We start from the raw sequence: 20,090 nt of genomic DNA, 5'->3' as shown, positions 1-20,090 counted from the left end.
AGCACCCCTGAGGGGCCCCTGTGTTGAGGATCAGCGTGGCGGATGTCTTGTTCCCTACCCTTACCACCTGGGGGTGGCCCGTCAGGAAGTCCAGGATCCAGTTGCAGAGGGAGGTGTTTAGTCCTAGGGTCCTTAGCTTAGTGATGAGCTTTGAGGGCACTATGGTGTTGAGAGATTGCATCATCTGTGGATCTGTTGGAGTGGTATGTAAATTGAAGTGGGTCTAAGTCTTCTGGGATAATGGTGTTGATGTGAGCCATGACCAGCCTTTCAAAGCACTTCATGGCTACAGACGTAGTCATTTAGGCAGGTTCCTTAGTGTTCTTGGGAACAGGTGGTCTGCTTGAAACATGTTGGTATTACAGACTCAGTCAGGGAGAGGTTGAAAATGTCAGTTCAGACACTTGCCAGTTGGTCAGTGTATGCTCGCAGTACAAGTCTTGGTAATCTGCCTGGCCCCGCAGCCTTGTGAATGTTGACCTGTTTAAAGGTCTTGCTCACATCGGCTACGGAGAGCGTGATCACACAGTCGTAACACCTTAATAACTTAAAGGAAGACTCCCTGCTATCTGTTTCTCTCCATCACGGACCATAGCTGTAGCGGTATGAGGCTGGAACTAGGAAGGACATCCTACGGCTCTGCAATTATTTTCTGATTATACTGCTCAGTATGTACATTTACATTTTAGTCATTTAGCAGAGGCTCTTATCCAGAGCGACTTACAGTAGTGAATGCATACATTTCATACATTTTTTTTGTAAAACATTTTTTTGTACTGGCCCCCCGTGGGAATCGAACCCACAATCCTGGCTTTGCACACACCATGCTGGCGTTGCAAACACCATGCTCTACCAACTGAGCCACAGGGAAGACCTAAACTTGGCACTCAACATTATAAAGCTTTATACATGTAGGCTTTAAAAAATAAGTGTAACCGAATTCTATATCAAATGGTAGTTAATTACGTTCTTTGTTGCAGTTTTGAATGTACAACAAGAGACTTTGAAGACTTCCTGAAGGTTGAAGACTTCCTGTCTTTGAGAGATCAACTTTCTGTGTCATCTTGACAATGACTATTCGAAACTTAAAAAGGAAGCTTTTGATTTCCACTTCTCTGCATCTGATTGGACAAATACATTAGTTTTACAGACCAAAGCTCTTTGTGAGAAAAAAAAAAAAAGATTTCAAATTACAGCATATACTGTAACAAATATGTAATTATCTCCTGCACCTTTTCTAAACCTGGTTGGGTGGCTGCAGATCACCACATTATCCATACATATGGCAAACAAAGAACTTCTGATACCATATCAAAGGGAGTACCAGATAGCAGTGGATAGCGATAAGCAGATATGTTGGGTATTGTTTTAACATGTATCCAGCCTGGCTCAGCCCTGTCTGTCAGAGCTCTCTCCCATTCTGGTGACTGACTGAAGAGCGCTCCAGATGCTTCCTGTAGCCTGCAGTTGATTTGGTCAAAAGCCTGTTAGGGACAATTTTACTGGGACATTCATTGTTATTCTTGAATCCATTATTTTGGAACATTTGAACAACAGTCACTTAGCACTGTGTTTTGTTCACAGATAGATATAAATCTTTCACAATTGCTGTATAATGGGGCCAGGGCACTGGCTGTGGTGCATTCCAGACCTGAGTTATTTGTGGGTTTGCTTTAGCTTGCCTAGAGTGCCAGGTGGGCATATTTTGCCATTTTGGGACATTTCTTCCATTCCATTGCAACAGGCAGGGACAATCAAACACAGATCAAATATTTAAAATCTCTTAGAATACTATTTGAACCCAGGTCTGCTGTGCCGTACATTAAATACATCTCTGATGTGTGCATGTTTTAATTATATTCCCCATAGGCCAGACCCCGTCTACATACAGGAAACACAGTATTGTGATAGCAGGAGTATGCGCTTCCAGCAACAACCAGGGTGAGTTGCCAGGATCGGAGCCAGGGTAGATCAGAAGTAGAGCTGGGGTGTGGAGCCAGGGTAGATAAGAAGTAGAGCTGGGATGTGAAGCCAGGGTAGATAAGAAGTAGAGCTGGGGTGTGGAGCCAGGGTAGAGAAGTAGAGCTGGGATGTGGAGCCACGGTAGGTAAAAGTAGAGCCAGGGTAAGTAGCCAGGGTAGATAAGAAGTAGAGCTGGGTGTTGGAGCCAGGGTGTGGAGCCAGGGTAGATAAGAAGTAGAGCCAGGGTAAGTAGCCAGGGTAGATAAGAAGTAGAGCTGGGTGTTGGAGCCAGGGTGTGGAGCCAGGGTAAATAAGAAGTAGAGCCAGGGTAAGTAGCCAGGGTAGATAAGAAGTAGAGCTGGGTGTTGGAGCCAGGGTGTGGAGCCAGGGTAGATAAGAAGTAGAGCCAGGGTAAGTAGCCAGGGTAGATAAGAAGTAGAGCTGGGGTAAGTAGCCAGGGTAGAGAAGTAGAGCTGGGATGTGGAGCCACGGTAGGTAAAAGTAGAGCCAGGGTGGGGCCAGGGTAGATAAGAAGTAGAGCCAGGGTAAGTAGCCAGGGTAGATAAGAAGTAGAGCTGGGGTAAGTAGCCAGGGTAGAGAAGTAGAGCTGGGATGTGGAGCCACGGTAGGTAAAAGTAGAGCCAGCGTGGGGCCAGGGTAGATAAGAAGTAGAGCCAGGGTAAGTAGCCAGGGTAGATAAGAAGTAGAGCTGGGTGTTGGAGCCAGGGTGTGGAGGCAGGGTAGATAAGAAGTAGAGCCAGGGTAAGTAGCCAGGGTAGATAAGAAGTAGAGCTGGGTGTTGGAGCCAGGGTGTGGAGCCAGGGTAGAGAAGAAGTCGAGCCAGGGTAAGTAGCCAGGGTAGATAAGAAGTAGAGCTGGTGTTGGAGCCAGGGTGTGGAGCCAGGGTAGAGAAGAAGTAGAGCCAGGGTAAGTAGCCAGTGTAGATAAGAAGTAGAGCTGGGGTCGGAGCCAGGGTCGAGGCTGGGTGTGTGTGGTTGAACTGACTCAGTCTTTCAGTGTTCCCATGGCCCCATAGGAGACCAGCCTGGAGGCAGGTGATAAACACTGAGTTATAATCACTGACTAATATAACACATGCATATACATGCTAGCTCGGGGAAAGAGAGAGCAAGAGGCCCAATGTAAAGCATTCAGCCCTCTGTACCCCCTGTTCACCATAACCATTTGTTCAGAAGCTATAGGCTATCCTCCTTTCTAGTAACATTTCAAAGGCCAGAACTTTAACCACAGCCTGTTATCAGAAAACACACATCAGATCCTGTCCAAGCGTCTCTGGAAGCCACGTCACCACAAGAACTGTTCGTCGGGAGCTTCATGAAATGGGTTTCCATGGCCGAGCAGCCGCAAACAAGCCTAAGATCACCATGCGCAATGCCAAGCGTCGGCTGGAGTGGTGTAAAGCTCACCACTATTGGACTCAGGAGTAGTGGAAACGTGTTCTCTGGAGTGATGAATCACGCTTCAACATCTGGCAGTCTGACGGACGAATATGGGTTTGGCGGACGCCAGGAGAACGCTACCTGCCCCAATGCATAGTGCCAAAGCTTGGTGGAGGAGGAATTATGGTCAGGGGCTGTTTTTTTTCATGGTTCGGGCTAGGCCCCTTAATTCCAGTGAAGGGAAATTTTAACGCTACAGCATATAATGAAATTCTAGATGATTCTGTGTGTCCAACTTTGTGGTAACAGTTTGGGGAAGGCCCTTTCCTGTTTCAGCATGACATTTTCCTGTGCACAAAGCGAGGTCCATACAGAAATGGTTTGCCGAGATCGGTGTGGAAGAGCTTGACTGGCCTGCACAGAGCCCTGACCTCAACCCCATCGAAAACCTTTGGGATGAATTGGAACGCCAACTGTGAACCAGGCCTAATCGCCCAACATCAGTGCCCAACCTCACTAATGCTCTTGTGGCTGAATGGAAGCAAGTCCCCACAGCAATGCTCCAAAATCTAGTGGAAAGCCTTCCCAGAAGATTGAAGGCTGTTATAGCAGCAAAGGGGAGACAAACTCCATATTAATGCCCATGATTTTGGAATAAGATGTTCGACAAGCAGGTGTCCTCATACCTTTGTTCATGTACTGTACCATAGAGTTAGGCTTGCGAAACTACCTCTAACTTCATTCCTACTGGATACATAGACATAAAAATGGTATCCACGAGTTACTCTGAGGAAGTAGACAAAGGGTCTCATTGCCAAATTCCCAAAGTATCCCTTAAATGTAGTATTTGATGTGTCACCTTACAAAATAAATCAGACTGTGACTGAGATTAGAATGACCCAGTCAATGCTGTCAAACCCACATGAGAAATCCTTCACATTAGTATGCTAAAATCTAGTGCTGTCATATTGCCTAATCAGCTCAATAATGTCCAGCCAGATACTTGCAGCCAGTGCATTTTTATCAAAGGCTATATTCCAAGAACAGGATTCATTCCATGTTTCCACTGTATTTATTTCTGTAGCCTACACTCCTATACTCTGACTAAGTCCCACATGGCACCCTATTTCCTATATAAATCCTGGTCAAACGTAGTGCACTATATAGGGAATAGAGAGACAGCCTCTATGGGTTTTAATATTTTTCCATCCTATGCTTTATAAATATAGTGGTGCTGCCTTGTTTTAACAGAAACCAGCTGGATGCTATTTTCTTCCTCCTGCCCTGTCCATTCATTGTATCAGCTTTCTCTCCGTGTTTGTGTGTGTGTATGTTGGTGTTTAAGTGTGTGTGTGTGTGTGTGTGTGTGTGTGTGTGTGTTTGTGTGTGTGTGTGTGTGTGTGTGTGTGAGTTATTATATCAGCTTTCTTGGCCAGCGGTAAATGAAACCAGTGGAATGGCATCGAGGGAATTGAAAATGTCTTACTGCTGCAGAACTGTATAAGGAGGCCAACAAAGCATGCAGTGTGGTAGTGGTGGTACCGTGTGGCTCTGGCTCTGGCTAGGAACGTGCCAGTGGCATGGCTGATGTTCTCAGTCTCATAGTGTGTGGTAGGCAGGGGTGTCTCTGGGAGTCAGTCTCTCAGTGTTTTAATATTGCTCGGGTACAGAAGCGGAGGGAGTACTTCATTTGTCCATGGATATAGTATAGTGGAGTGGTGTAATGTGATGCGATGACGTAGCAGCTAAACTAAACTGTGTTCCACTCATGAAGACTTTAGATGACGTCCCATTTAGCATTCTGGAATCTACCAGGGTCTTTAGTGAATGTCATGTTTCTCCTACATGGATAGCTTTATTAGGCATACCATACTCCTTCTCAAACAGTCTCTGTGATCACAACATGTGGTAGGTTTACAGCATCGGCAATCCATCCTCATATGCATATTTATGCTTCAACAAGCCCATCTCACAGCCCTGTGGTGGTATGAATACAGTATGTGTCGTGAACTTCTGACAAGGGCCACTGCCATTTGCGGTCATTAAAGAGTGGTATAGCTAGCTAGTGTAGCAAGCTATTAGGTCCATTACAGTCTCTAAGGAGGATCTTTCTTTTTTTTATTTCACCTTTATTTTACCAGGTAGGACAATTGAGAACAAGTTCTCATTTACAACTGTAACCTGGCCAAGATAAAGCAAAGCAGTGCGACACAGACACTTATGAAGACACGAAGCTCAAGCCCAGCCCCCTAACAGTTGTCTAGGAACTGCACTTGGTGCCCCACATTCCTGGCCTAATGTCCACTCTCTCTGCCCTATATGTCCCCAGTACATCCCATAATAACTTTGCCTTGGCTGGCAATATTAAATATCTTGTAGCAGTGTCCTGGCTCTACTTTATTTATAAGCCCATCAATCTATTATGATGGTTGGACCTTGGTCATCTGTCTGTCAACACTAAAATAAAGTGAAGACGTCATAGTGACGCAGAAAGGCGACCTCCAGCCTGACAACTGGTGGAGATGGGGGGTAGAGATAGGTTAAAGCTAAAACGTTGTAACATCCCATCCTGTGTGTCATATACATAGTAAATAGGATGAATGGTTTTGTCCGTTCCAGTCATCTCATTTCAATGGTAGATTGGTAGTTGATGGCCATATCACAACAAGTTAGACTAGCTGTCAAAAGTACAGGATATGCTGGTCCAGCTCTGTCCTCGAAGACAACGAGTGCTTAAGATTTAGTATAATATCCAGGTTTAGTATAATATCCAGGTTTAGTATAACAACCAGGTTTAGTATAATATCCAGGTTTAGTATAACAACCAGGTTTAGTATAACAACCAGGTTTAGTATAACAACCAGGTTTAGTATAACAACCAGGTTTAGTATAATATCCAGGTTTAGTATAATATCCAGGTTTAGTATAATATCCAGGTTTAGTATAACAACCAGGTTTAGTATAATATCCAGGTTTAGTATAATATCCAGGTTTAGTATAATATCCAGGTTTAGTATAATATCCAGGTTTAGTATAACATCCAGGTTTAGTATAATATCCAGATGCAAAAAGTAGATGAACACTGAGCTAAACCTGCAAGCTATTTCATGATACATTTCAAGGTTAACTGATGTACAGTAAACTGAGAGACAACCAAAGAGTTGATGTGCCAATTGCACAACAATTAATGTGAGAATGTGACACTTGAAAATTAAGGGTGGAGAAAATTCAGCTCTTGAAATCAGTCACTTACTCACACGCACACACCACTCCTGCTCCTTTCAACCACCCATATCATTCAGCACGCACACACACACACAATTGCATGCACACACACACACACACCCCTCCCGGTCCTTTCAACCAACCATATCATTCAGCATGCACGCACACGCACACACAATCACACGCACACCTACCCACAATCACATGCACACACACACCTACCCACAATCACATGCACACACACACCCACCCACAATCACATGCACACACACACCCACCCACAATCACATGCACACACCCACCCACCCACAATCACATGCACACATACACACACCCACAATCACATGTACACACCCACCCACAATCACATGCACACGCACACACCCACAAGCACACGCACACACAATCACATGCACACACACACCCACCCACCCACAATCACATGCACACACACACCCACCCACAAGCACACGCACACAATCACACACACCCACCCACAATCACATGCACACACACACCCACACACAATCACATGCACACACACACCCACACACAATCACATGCACACACACCCACACAATCACATGCACACACACACCCACATGCACACACACACCCACACAATCACATGCACACACACACACACGCGCACACCCACACACACACACACACACGCGCACACCCACACACACACACACATACACACACACACACACACACACACACACCTGCTCCTTTCAACCACCCATATCATTCACCATTAGAACATCCCCGGTGTCCATCTCTAGAATGTGAGGTATGACTGTAGTAAGAAGTGTGTCATTTATTTCAGCTCAAATAACCAAAGTTCATCTGGAACTCTGGCATGCCTTTGCACAGCCGTTCCCCCGCCACCCAAAACATCAATATGAAACACATTATATGATTTCACTATGAATGAACTGGCGCTCCATAATGTCATGTGATTTACTGAGTGAGTGATCATTCCTGGTGTTTTTCTCTGATAGACGTGGGGTTGTGTAATCTCTGTTAGTCCATGTGTTCACTGTGTGTAAGGATGTCAAATCTAAGTCCATTACATGTTAGATGAAAATGTTGACTAAAGATGAATTGATCAACTGTTTAATCAAAATCAGATCCATCTGTGTAAACTAATCTGTTTCTCTCTCTGATACAGTTTTTCCACATACAGATCTGCTATCTTCATGAGATCACTGTTGTCGCATATCATTTTCTGTGAAAAATGGATCAACGCCTACAAAAATGTTCATTCATTATAATCCACATAATAATTTATACACCTAACGTATAGAACTGTACACACCTAATGTATAGAACTGAATAGAACTAATGTATAGAACTAATGTATACAACTGTATACAACTAAAGTAGAGAACTGTATACAACTAACGTAGAGAACTGTATACAACTAACGTAGAGAACTGTATACAACTAACATAGAGAACTGTATACAACTAACATAGAGAACTGTATACAACTAACGTAGAGAACTGTATACAACTAACGTAGAGAACTGTATACAACTAACGTAGAGAACTGTATACAACTAACGTAGAGAACTGTATACAACTAACGTAGAGAACTGTATACAACTAACGTAGAGAACTGTATACAACTAATGTAGAGAACTGTATACAACTAATGTAGAGAACTGTATACAACTAACGTAGAGAACTGTATACAACTAACGTAGAGAACTGTATACAACTAACGTAGAGAACTGTATACAACTAACGTAGAGAACTGTATACAACTAACGTAGAGAACTGTATACAACTAACGTAGAGAACTGTATACAACTAACGTAGAGAACTGTATACAACTAATGTAGAGAACTGTATACAACTAATGTAGAGAACTGTATACAACTAATGTAGAGAACTGTATACAACTAACGTAGAGAGCTGTATACAACTAACATAGAGAACTGTATACAACTAATGTAGAGAACTGTATACAACTAACGTAGAGAACTGTATACAACTAACGTAGAGAACTGTATACAACTAACGTAGAGAACTGTATGCAACTAACGTAGAGAACTGTATACAACTAATGTAGAGAACTGTATACAACTAATGTAGAGAACTGTATACAACTAATGTAGAGAACTGTATACAACTAACGTAGAGAACTGTATACAACTAATGTAGAGAACTGTATACAACTAACGTAGAGAACTGTATACAACTAATGTAGAGAACTGTATACAACTAATGTAGAGAACTGTATACAACTAACGTAGAGAACTGTATACAACTAATGTAGAGAACTGTATACAACTAATGTAGAGAACTGTATACAACTAACGTAGAGAACTGTATACAACTAACGTAGAGAACTGTATACAACTAACGTAGAGAACTGTATACAACTAACGTAGAGAACTGTATACAACTAACATAGAGAACTGTATACAACTAATGTAGAGAACTGTATACAACTAATGTAGAGAACTGTATACAACTAATGTAGAGAACTGTATACAACTAATGTAGAGAACTGTATACAACTAATGTAGAGAACTGTATACAACTAACGTAGAGAACTGTATACAACTAATGTAGAGAACTGTATACAACTAATGTAGAGAACTGTATACAACTAATTTAGAGAACTGTAGAGAACTGTATACAACTAATTTAGAGAACTGTATACAACTAATGTAGAGAACTGTAAAAAAACTAATATATAGAACTGTATAGAAGTATTGTGTGTTTCTTACGCCACACAACAAACGCAGGAAAATCTACCCGTTCAATCCAACAATAACCATTACTAGCCTGGCTAGACTAAACAGCCACACTACCAGACACCTCATGCTTACATGGGCTGGGCTTACACACACTTCATCAAACTGACAACAAGCCAATTCAAACTCAACATTTCTACACACACAAGATGTGAGTGTGTGTGTGTGTGTGTGTGTGTGTGTGTGTGTGTGTGTGTGTGTGTGTGTGTGTGTGTGTGTGTGTGTGAAAAGGTGTTAAGAAATCTAATAAATGTAATGCACACCTTTGACTACCTAAAAAAGAAAGATAAACACCAAAGGTTATATTATTATAATATTGAAAGTTATTAAAAATGTCACACCTTTGAATACTAGTTCATTGACTAGAAAGAATGCTATTACCAAGAGGTTATTTTGAAAGTGTAATTTTGGCACCACAATTCGAACACTATTTAACTCCACAAACCAGACCGAGTGTTCCTCTGATCTCTGCTTAATCAAACTATTTTACATTGACAATGCTTTTTAACAAATTCCCTCATAAGGGAATTCAATGATATTCTATGCTCTTCTATTCTATTCTACTACACAGATCAATTCTATGGTGACATGTGGTTCTGGCCTGATGAATCCCACTCTCAGCTTTAGTGGAAGAGTGTTAATCCCACCTAGTACATTACAGTACACCGAGACAGAGAGATGCCAGTTAGTTATGTATGTGACACGCACCAGATCGCTAATCTACAGTACACTACTGCACACCCAGAAACATAGAGGCTTCGTCCCAAATGGCACCCTATTCCCTTTATTGTGCATTTACGCCCCATAGGACTCTGGTCAAAAGTAGTGCACTATAAAGGGAATAGGGTGCCATTTGGGATGCCAAAAATAGAGATATTGCTGTATAGAAGATGTTGACCACGTTTACATTGGGAATTAACATTACAATACCTCACATCGCAGATCTATTGTGTGTATACCTACAATTGTCACAGTTGAAGCTAACAGTTTATGCTCTGTCTGGTCACAGTGTTCAATTAGGAGTAACAACCATAAGTGTCTAATTATCAATGACTACTGTATATAGTCATCTAGGAGTTCCACAAACTCCACTTCACTGGACAGACTGGATGTTAAAGGCTCCATAATGGTGTTATGATGTGTTGTTCAAAGTCTCTCACATCATGTAGTGAGGTATACTCATCCCAGGGCTGTATGTTCTAACACTATGGCCTGTATGGCAGGGTAGAAGAATCTGGGTTCTAACACTATGGGCTGTATGGCAGGGTAGCAGACCTGGGTTCTAACACTATGGGCTGTATGGCAGGGTAGCAGACCTGGGTTCTAACACTATGGGCTGTATGGCAGGGTAGCAGACCTGGGTTCTAACACTATGGGCTGTATGGCAGGGTAGCAGACCTGGGTTCTAACACTATGGGCTGTATGGCAGGGTAGCAGACCTGGGTTCTAACACTATGGGCTGTATGGCAGGGTAGCAGACCTGGGTTCTAACACTATGGGCTGTATGGCAGGGTAGCAGACCTGGGTTCTAACACTATGGGCTGTATGGAAGGGTAGAAGACCTGGGTTCTAACACTATGGGCTGTATGGCAGGGTAGCAGACCTGGGTTCTAACACTATGGGCTGTATGGCAGGGTAGCAGACCTGGGTTCTAACACTATGGGCTGTATGGCAGGGTAGCAGACCTGGATTCTGACACTATGGGCTGTATGGCAGGGTAGCAGACCTGGGTTCTAACACTATGGGCTGTATGGCAGGGTAGCAGACCTGGATTCTAACACTATGGGCTGTCCGGCAGGGTAGCAGACCTGGATTCTAACACGAAATATATTCGAAATGTTTCAAACACTTTGAGCATTTGCTTTAGCCTGCCTGGAGTGCCAGATGGGCGGGGTTTGCAGTTCTGTGTACTATTCTATTGGTCCATTAAGCCAGGCAAGCTCAGTCAAGCACATATAAAGTACTTGAAGTGTTTTCGAATAGTGTTTGAACCCAGGATTGTTTGGGGAGGGGAGGGGGCAGAGAGAGGGCGAGAAGGATAGAATGGAATTGAGTTCAGTCAGGCTCAGCCTCCCAGGGAGAAATTAGCCTGGGGTCCACTGTAGAGAATGGCAGTGAAATGCACAGGCTCCGTGTGGGGTGGGACCTCTGGTCTCCATTAGCAGGAGTTGAGACATACGTGGACGCCCTCAGGCCTCAGGACATACTGTAGGTCCACTCTAAGGCTGCCTCTGAATCAGCAGGTTACGATACAGTAACCTACTATTTATGTGACTTTCTACTGTTCCTACTCCAGACAAGAAGCTTGTCTGCACATTAAGATGCATGCAAATTACAGTATTAAAACTTAGCCTAGAGCTCTGACTGAAACTATCTGACAATAGTGACAAAGGTCTACTATGGTGACCGAAGGCTTGGAAATTAAATAACAGAAATTTGCATGGCTCCACCAGTGAGCGTGTGGAGGGTTCAGTTTCCAGTTTAAGACACATATCTTCCTGCACCTTAGCTACTTATCTATGTGGTCTGTGAAATATAGCTACTCTACCACCTACTGTTTCTATCCATTTGGAGATGATAGCACAGTCAGAAAGTAAACAGTGTTGTTTTAACTGTTATGACTGCCTGTATGTCACATTTGCCCTGACCCAGCAAGCTGCAGGGTAAAACCACTCAACCAGACAACTGTTGAACTTTCACACGCAAGCACACACACCTATAGCCAATATATATTATAGCCAATGTTCCCTCTAAGCTTCGCGCAGCTCCCCTCAGACTGCCATGCAGAAGAAATATCAGCCCTCACAGAGAAGCACGAAACTGAACTTCACTCAACTTTCTAGAGTTTTCCCCTCGAGTTAACACTATCAACGTTTCCACTGTGGAAATTGTGCTCGAATCAACACAATATTAGCCACTTTCAATGTAACATACTGAAGAAAAAAAAAACTATGCAAGACTTAGTATGCAAAACTAACTGTGCAAGAGATTTTGTTGTAGGCAGAGCGCATCAGAGTAGGATTTTATTGCATTGACAGCCACGACTCAGGCCCATACTCTTAACCAATCAGAGCTGCAGTAGGCCAATACGCAAATAGACCATTGCCATATATGGATCTGTGCCATTCACTTTGAACTGGACTGTGTTTACAGTATGAGGGGTCGCAAATAGATATGCCAGAGATCAAAGCGAGAGCTGCATTTAGCCACCTGTGCACATTTCTTAACCTGTTCGACTTACCCTAGGATAGGGGGCGCCACAGCGCATTTTGGAAAAAAATCGTTCCCATTTTCAACGGCCTACTAATCAAAGTCAGAAGCTAAGACATGCATATACTTATTTTATATGGATAGAAAACACCCTAAATTTTCTAAAACTGTTTGAATGGTGTCTGTGAGTATAACAGAACTCGTATGGCAGTCAAAACCCCGAGACCGATTGAACCAGGAAGTGGAAATCTGAATTGTGGACTCGACTTCACAGCCTTACCTATAAATCACAACGTAAAAAAATGATAATTGAGCACTTTCCAGTGCTTCCACTAGATGTCCCCAGTCTTTACAAAGTGTTTTGAGGGTTCTGCGGTGGAAACTCAGTGAAAGAGACGATGTGGCAATTGGTCACAATCGGAGGGCCATGAGCATTGTGACGTTGGCGGCCGTGTCTGCCCCCACCTTTGGAAGTTTTTTGAAACACAATGAAATCGTCCCACTTGAATCTGATTGGCTCTCTTGTTGAAACAGGCCCTGACGATTACTTGATACAACGTTTGACATGTTTGAACGACCCTAACTTACCGTAAACAGTCATTTTGCGTTAGACAGCTGCCGCCCACGGATCGACATTTGATTACAGCCTTAGGACGCGCTAACAAGAGGAAGCTAATGGAACATAAAGCATGGACTTTTTCGACCGAAAATACATTTGTCATGGACCTGGGACATCGGGAAGTGATTTCTGATGAAGACAACTAAAGGTGAGGGATTATTGGCGATATTATACAATATCAGATGTTACGTGCTATTGTTCACAGGTGGCGCCGAGCTAGGTTTTCAAGCTCAATTTCTGGGTATCGCATCCCATTTGATCTCAAAGTGTGATTACCCTGTAAAGTTAATTTAAAATCTGTTTTGACTGGTGTTTTCAAGAGATATTCATCTATAAATCTTAGATTGACAATATAAAAAAAAAAAAATCGTTTTCGAATAGTTATTTATAAAATTGTAGCACTGTTTCCCGGGACGCATTTTATGGGAAATTGTTAGTCAACCTCAGGTGCCGATGTAAAATGCTGTTTTTATATAGAAATATGACCTTTATTGAACAAAAGATTGCATGCTGTGTGTAACATGATGTCCTAGGTGTGTCATCTGATGAAGTTTGTAAAAGGTTAGTGCTGCATTTAGCTGTTTTTTGGTTATATGTGATGGGTGTGCTTGCTCGGAAAATTCATATGATGCGACTTTTACCATGTACTCCTCTAACATAATCTAATATTGTGCTTTTCCTGTAAAACCTTTTTGAAATCGGACAACGAGGGTCGATTCAAGAGAGGTGTATCTATAAAACGATATGAGACAGCCCTATATTTGAAAAAAAATAAAATATAGAATTTCGTTATGCTAATGTCGCTAGGAGTTTTCGCTGGAAAATGATCCCGCTAACGGGATGGTAGGCTGAAGAAGTTTTTAATATTCTTTGCTAATTAGTTATTAGCACAGTTATATCTCATTTCTAGACAACAATGGGGGAGTGGTTGCTTCCTACAAGAGCACTTCTAGCCATCTTTGAAAAGCGAGTCAGGTAAAGAGCTTTTTTTATGTCTTAAAGGGACAGTGTTGTATTTTGAGACAGTCTTGAATAAGCTAAGTAGCCAATAGGCAGAGGGTAGCATAATTTGACTGATTAATTTTATTTTGTGGTTTCTTGCGTCAAACAACACATTTCAGTCACCTTGTCTGAAGGTGAAGTGGATAAACAGGTTAATGTCAAGCCCTGCATGTTGTTTTCAAAAGTCTCATGTAATGTAGGCCTACATTGAACACCACACATTGCTGCTACTGTAGGCTGAATGATAGAATGTTATGGGATGCATTTTTCTCCATTGTTATTGATTGTAGGCCACTCTGGTAGGACTACATTATGATAAAATAGCCACAGTAGAATACTTGGCCACTGTTATAACTGTAACTTAAAGTGGGTTCAGCCTCAGTGTTCACTGTAAACGCGTGTTGAAAGTTGCACAGAACTTTCACAACGTTGAAGTTTGAGCTCAGCAGACCTGAAATTTGCTCAGTGCTGAAAAAAAATGAGAGGGAACTATGATTATAGCCAATATGATTCACCTTTGTTTTGTTTGCCTTGGCTACAATTGAAACATTGTTTTGACTGTCAAAACTATTAAGACTGAATGGAAGTTGCCACTGGAGATGCTATGGAGATTGAACGTCGCTTCAGAACATCAAAACAAACAGAAAGAAAACAGCTTGACAAACACTGCTTGAGTAACCCAGTTGCCATGAGAAAGAGTTCAGTGGAGGACATGGACACAATAGCTCCAACTGAACCAGCTATCTGGGACCAATAGGGCAACATTAGGGCACATGACATCTTAATGACATCCTATCTAGTTGTAAACATGTTTTCTGGATGAGAAGTCATCATACAGTATTCTATCACCTTAACCTGGTGGCACACAACACAGTCTGGTGCGTGAGACTACAACCCACTGGTCTCTGTTGGTCAACCAGATGAAGATGTCTTTTTGACGTTAAACAAACTTCCTTATACAACCTGACCATGACTTCATGACAAAAAAATGGATAATTATTGCAACGAGCTTTGACCGCTGGGGACACTCTGCTCTGAGGAAAAGGGACCTATCTTATGTGATCTCTACAGGAATTGAACCCACAACCTTGGCATTGCTAACCACAGGTCCACATTTTATTTATTTATTTTATTTCACCTTTATTTAACCAGGTAGGCCAGTTGAGAACAACTTCACATTTACAACTGTGACCTGGCCAAGATAAAGCACAGCAGTGCGACAAACAATAAACGACTTCTAGGGACTCACCTTAACATATGCAGTGTACTGTTGGCAATCCTCTCTGTTGATGTCCAGACTGAGCTCGTTGCTCATTAAGCTGATCTGGCCTCCGTTCTGAATAAAGTACACTCGGGAAGACTGGCTCCTCTGCCTCTTATCCACATCAGCTGTCAGGTTATACAACAACTCTGGGGAGAGAGGAGAGACCAGCTGTCAGGTTATACAACAACTCTGGGGAGAGAGGAGAGACCAGCTGTCAGGTTATACAACAACTCTGGGGAGAGAGGAGAGACCAGCTGTCAGGTTATACAACAACTCTGGGGAGAGAGGAGAGACCAGCTGTCAGGTTATACAGCAACTCTGGGGAGAGAGGAGAGACCAGCTGTCAGGTTATACAACAACGCTGGGGAGAGAGGAGAGACCAGCTGTCAGGTTATACACCAACTCTGGGGAGAGAGGAGAGACCAGCTGTCAGGTTATACAACAACTCTGGGGAGAGAGGAGAGACCAGCTGTCAGGTTATACAACAACTCTGGGGAGAGAGGAGAGACCAGCTGTCAGGTTATACAGCAACTCTGGGGATAGAGGAGAGACCAGCTGTCAGGTTATACAGCAACTCTGGGGAGAGAGGAGAGACCAGCTGTCAGGTTATACAACAACTCTGGGGAGAGACAGAGACCAGCTGTCAGGTTATACAACAACTCTGGGGAGAGACAGAGAGAGACCAGCTGTCAGGTTATACAGCAACTCTGGGGAGAGAGGAGAGAGACCAGCTGTCAGGTTATACAACAACTCTGGGGAGAGAGGAGAGAGACCAGCTGTCAGGTTATACAACAACTCTGGGGAGAGAGGAGAGACCAGCTGTCAGGTTATACAACAACTCTGGGGAGAGAGGAGAGAGACCAGCTGTCAGGTTATACAGCAACTCTGGGGAGAGAGGAGAGACCAGCTGTCAGGTTATACAGCAACTCTGGGGAGAGAGGAGAGACCAGCTGTCAGGTTATACAACAACTCTGGGGATAGAGGAGAGACCAGCTGTCAGGTTATACTGCAACTCTGGGGAGAGAGGAGAGACCAGCTGTCAGGTTATACAACAACTCTGGGGAGAGAGGAGAGAGACCAGCTGTCAGGTTGTACAACAACTCTGGGGAGAGAGGAGAGACCAGCTGTCAGGTTATACAACAACTCTGGGGAGAGAGGAGAGAGACCAGCTGTCAGGTTATACAGCAACTCTGGTGAGAGAGGAGAGAGACCAGCTGTCAGGTTATATAGCAACTCTGGGGAGAGACAGAGAGAGACCAGCTGTCAGGTTATACAACAACTCTGGGGAGAGACAGAGAGAGACACATGGGTTAGTTAGAGCTAGGTCATGTCTCACTTCACACAGTCTAATCAGACTTTCATACATTCAAACACAAACATGGGGGAGAGAGGCCCACAGGCCATCGCTTCATACTTGTTGCCAAACCCACTGGCTCCAGGTCATCTACAAGTCTATGCTAGGTAAAGCCCCACCTTATCTCAGCTCACTGGTCACCATAGCAGCACCCACCCATAGCATGCGCTCCAGCAGGTATATCTCACTGGTCACGCCCAAAGACAAGTCCTACTTTGGCCGCCTTTCCTTCCAGTTCTCTGCTGCCAATGACTGGAACGAACTACAAAAATCACTGAAGCTGGAGATTCATATCTCCCTCACTAGCTTTAAGTACCAGCTGTCAGAGCAGCTCACAGATCACTGCACCTGTACATAGCCCATCTGTAAATAGCCCATCCAACTACCTCATCCCCATACTGTATTTATTTATCTTGCTCCTTTGCATCCCAGTATTTCTACTTGCACATTCATCTTCTGCACATCTACCATTCAGTGTCTAATTGCTATATTGTAATTACTTCGTCACCATGGCCTATTTATTGCCTTACCTCCCTTATCCTACCTCATTTGCACACACTGTTACAGATCTCTTTTTTCTACTGTATTATTGACTGTATGGTTGTTTATTCCATGTGTAACTCTGTGTTGTTGTATGTGTCGAACTGCTTTGCTTTATCTTGGCCAGGTCGCAGTTGTAAATGAGAACTTGTTCTCAACTAGCCTACATGGTTAAATAAAGGTGAAATAAATACAAAATTAAAAAAAAATGTATTAGAGAGGAAAAAGACAGGGAAAAGTCAGGCTACTAATAGCACCTTGTCAAAGTAGCAATGTTTGGATCCAAGGTGGATCTTTTTCAGGTCCAGCCTTAGTTGGAGAAGTCCTCATGTAGTCCACACACACACAAACACACACACACACACACACACACATAAATAGACACACACAAAACAAATGCACACAGGGTCAAACAGACAGACATTCATTTCAAAACAAGAAATGGACTTCTCTGACTGGTAACACCGTTGAGTAAGAAACACCCTGTCAAAACATCTCACACCCATGATTTCCATTGACATGTTGGTGGATTCATCAGTCTAAAATAAACTACTTCATCGATCTATTTTAAATACACAAATCATAAACATTACATGTTTACTCCAGGCCTTTTAAGGAGTTTGCAAGAGGCTTTTTTTTGACAATTCATTTTTTTAAATTGTTTCTCTACTTCACAAACAACACAAATACAAAACATTATCCAAGATGATCAACATACACTCAGTATACAAAACATTATGAACATTACGCTTCAGACACTTTGTAGAGTCCATGCCCCGACTAATTGAGGCTGTTCTGAGAGCAAAAGGGGGTGCAACTCAATATTAGGAAGGTGTTCCTAATGTCTGCTGTGCTCAGTACATCCAAACGCTGTCAAACATCTCTGTTTTTAGAACTTTATAATATACCAAAGGGACATAGTTCTGTTCTCCAGTTTGTTATCAAAGGTGAATACAGGCTTTTTAATTGACAGCTATACATTTTTTTGCAGCAATTAGACTTAGATTACAAAACCTTCTCTGATATTGATCACCAATATTTTCATTTCCAAACAGACATTATTTTTATGAAATCCGTGGAATGAATCAGCGTCGCGCATACACACACGCGTACGAGCACACACACACAGTCTGCAGTAAGTGCCTGAGAGTGGTGAAATGCTGTAAAACAGTGGGAGGAATAGCAGCATACACCCCAGTCACAACCAAAAGGGTTCTGTGTGTGTGTGTGTGTGTGTGTGTGTGTGTGTGTGTGTGTGTGTGTGTGTGTGTGTGTGTGTGTGTGTGTGTGACATTGATTAATTCCACGTGTGCACGCCTATGCGTGTGCGGGAGCGCCTTCCATGAGCTCATCCTGCCAGGCGGAAAGGAGGGGCGTTGAGTGTTCATTACCGGCCCAGGCGTCATTACCAAACAATACCAGCAGGCTACTTCCCTGTCTTGGGGGGATCAAGCATGACCAAACCCACAGACACAACCATGACCACAACCACAATACACCTAAACAGTCAACCAGGACCACACCTAAACCAAATATAACTAACCCAAGATAAACCACAGCCTGTAATTTCCAATGGGAGCAAATCAATCATAATGGGCAGAAAAAAGCAAAGAGGTGGGCAGAGCCAAGCACAAGCTAGCGAGATCCTATTAGCGTGTTTTAGCATGTATTTGCATATTTCCGCTACGGAACGCCTACTCTGAAGTGTGTGTGTGCAACAACTCAATTTGCCATTGCACTCTTACTAAACAAAGCATTTTTTTTACTTTGCAAAGTGGAAAGTCTACAAAACTTAGTCTACTCTGTTGTAACAGATTGTAGTTTTGGGAACAGAAAACTGTACGGAGCTAAAATGTTTCATCGATGACAAAATTAGCCGAATGCCAGACAAAATCCATCTCGCTCCATTTTCTCCCACTGCCTGCCACCGGGCTTCCTCTCATCACCATATTTGGTAGTGTTTGGAAATGCCAAACGGATGCTTCAGATTTATATACTGAAAAAAATGTAACACAACATGCTACAAATTTCAAAGATTTTACTGAGTTACAGATCAAATAAGGAAATCAGTCAATTGGAATGAATGAATTAGGCCCTAATCTATGGCTGGGAATACAAATATGCATCTGTTGGTCACAAATACACTATATATACAAAAGTATGTGGACACCCCATCAAATTGGCCATTTCAGCCACATTGTATAAAATCGAGTACACAGATATAAAATCTCCATAGACAAACATTGGTAGTAGAATGACCTTACTGAAAAGCTCAGTGACTTTCAACATGGCATCGTCATAGGATGCCACCTTTCCAACTAGTCAGTTAGTCAAATTTCTGCCCTGGTCAACTGTAAGTGCTGTTATTGTGAAGTGGAAACATCTAGAGCAACAACGGCTCAGCCGCGAAGTGGTAGGCCACACAAGCTCACAGAACACGACTGCCGAGTGCTGAAGCGTGTAAAAATTGTCTGTCCTCAGTTGCAACACTCACTACCAAATTCCAAACTGCCCCTGGAAGCCACGTTAGCACAATAACTGTTTGTCGGGAGCTTCATGAAATGGGTTTCCATGGCCGAGCAGCCGCACACAAGCCTAAGATCACCATGCGCAATGCCAAGCATCGGCTGGAGTGGTGTAAAGCTCCCACCATTGGACTCTGGAGCAGTGGAAACGCGTTCTCTGGAGTGATGAATCACGCTTGACTATCTGGCAGTCTGACGGACTAATCTGGGTTTGGC

At 43.1% G+C, this 20,090-nt stretch overlaps 1 protein-coding gene across 1 annotated transcript in view; it reads right to left on the bottom strand.

The window, feature by feature from the left end:
• The window catches only part of LOC115152816 (integrin alpha-9), a 151,918-nt gene that overhangs the window by 66,826 nt on the left and 65,002 nt on the right, over nucleotides 1–20,090 (bottom strand). Inside the window, exon 15 of the mRNA XM_029697656.1 lies at nucleotides 15,441–15,601. Within this exon, the coding sequence (XP_029553516.1) occupies nucleotides 15,441–15,601 (161 nt within the window). The remainder of the gene's footprint in view (nucleotides 1–15,440; nucleotides 15,602–20,090) is intronic.

This window comes from Salmo trutta, chromosome 18, assembly GCF_901001165.1.
Source record: "Salmo trutta chromosome 18, fSalTru1.1, whole genome shotgun sequence".
Lineage (NCBI taxonomy): Eukaryota > Metazoa > Chordata > Actinopteri > Salmoniformes > Salmonidae > Salmo > Salmo trutta.
The sequence above is the reverse complement of the archived record's forward strand: the minus strand, read 5'-3'. Positions and strand labels throughout refer to the sequence as shown.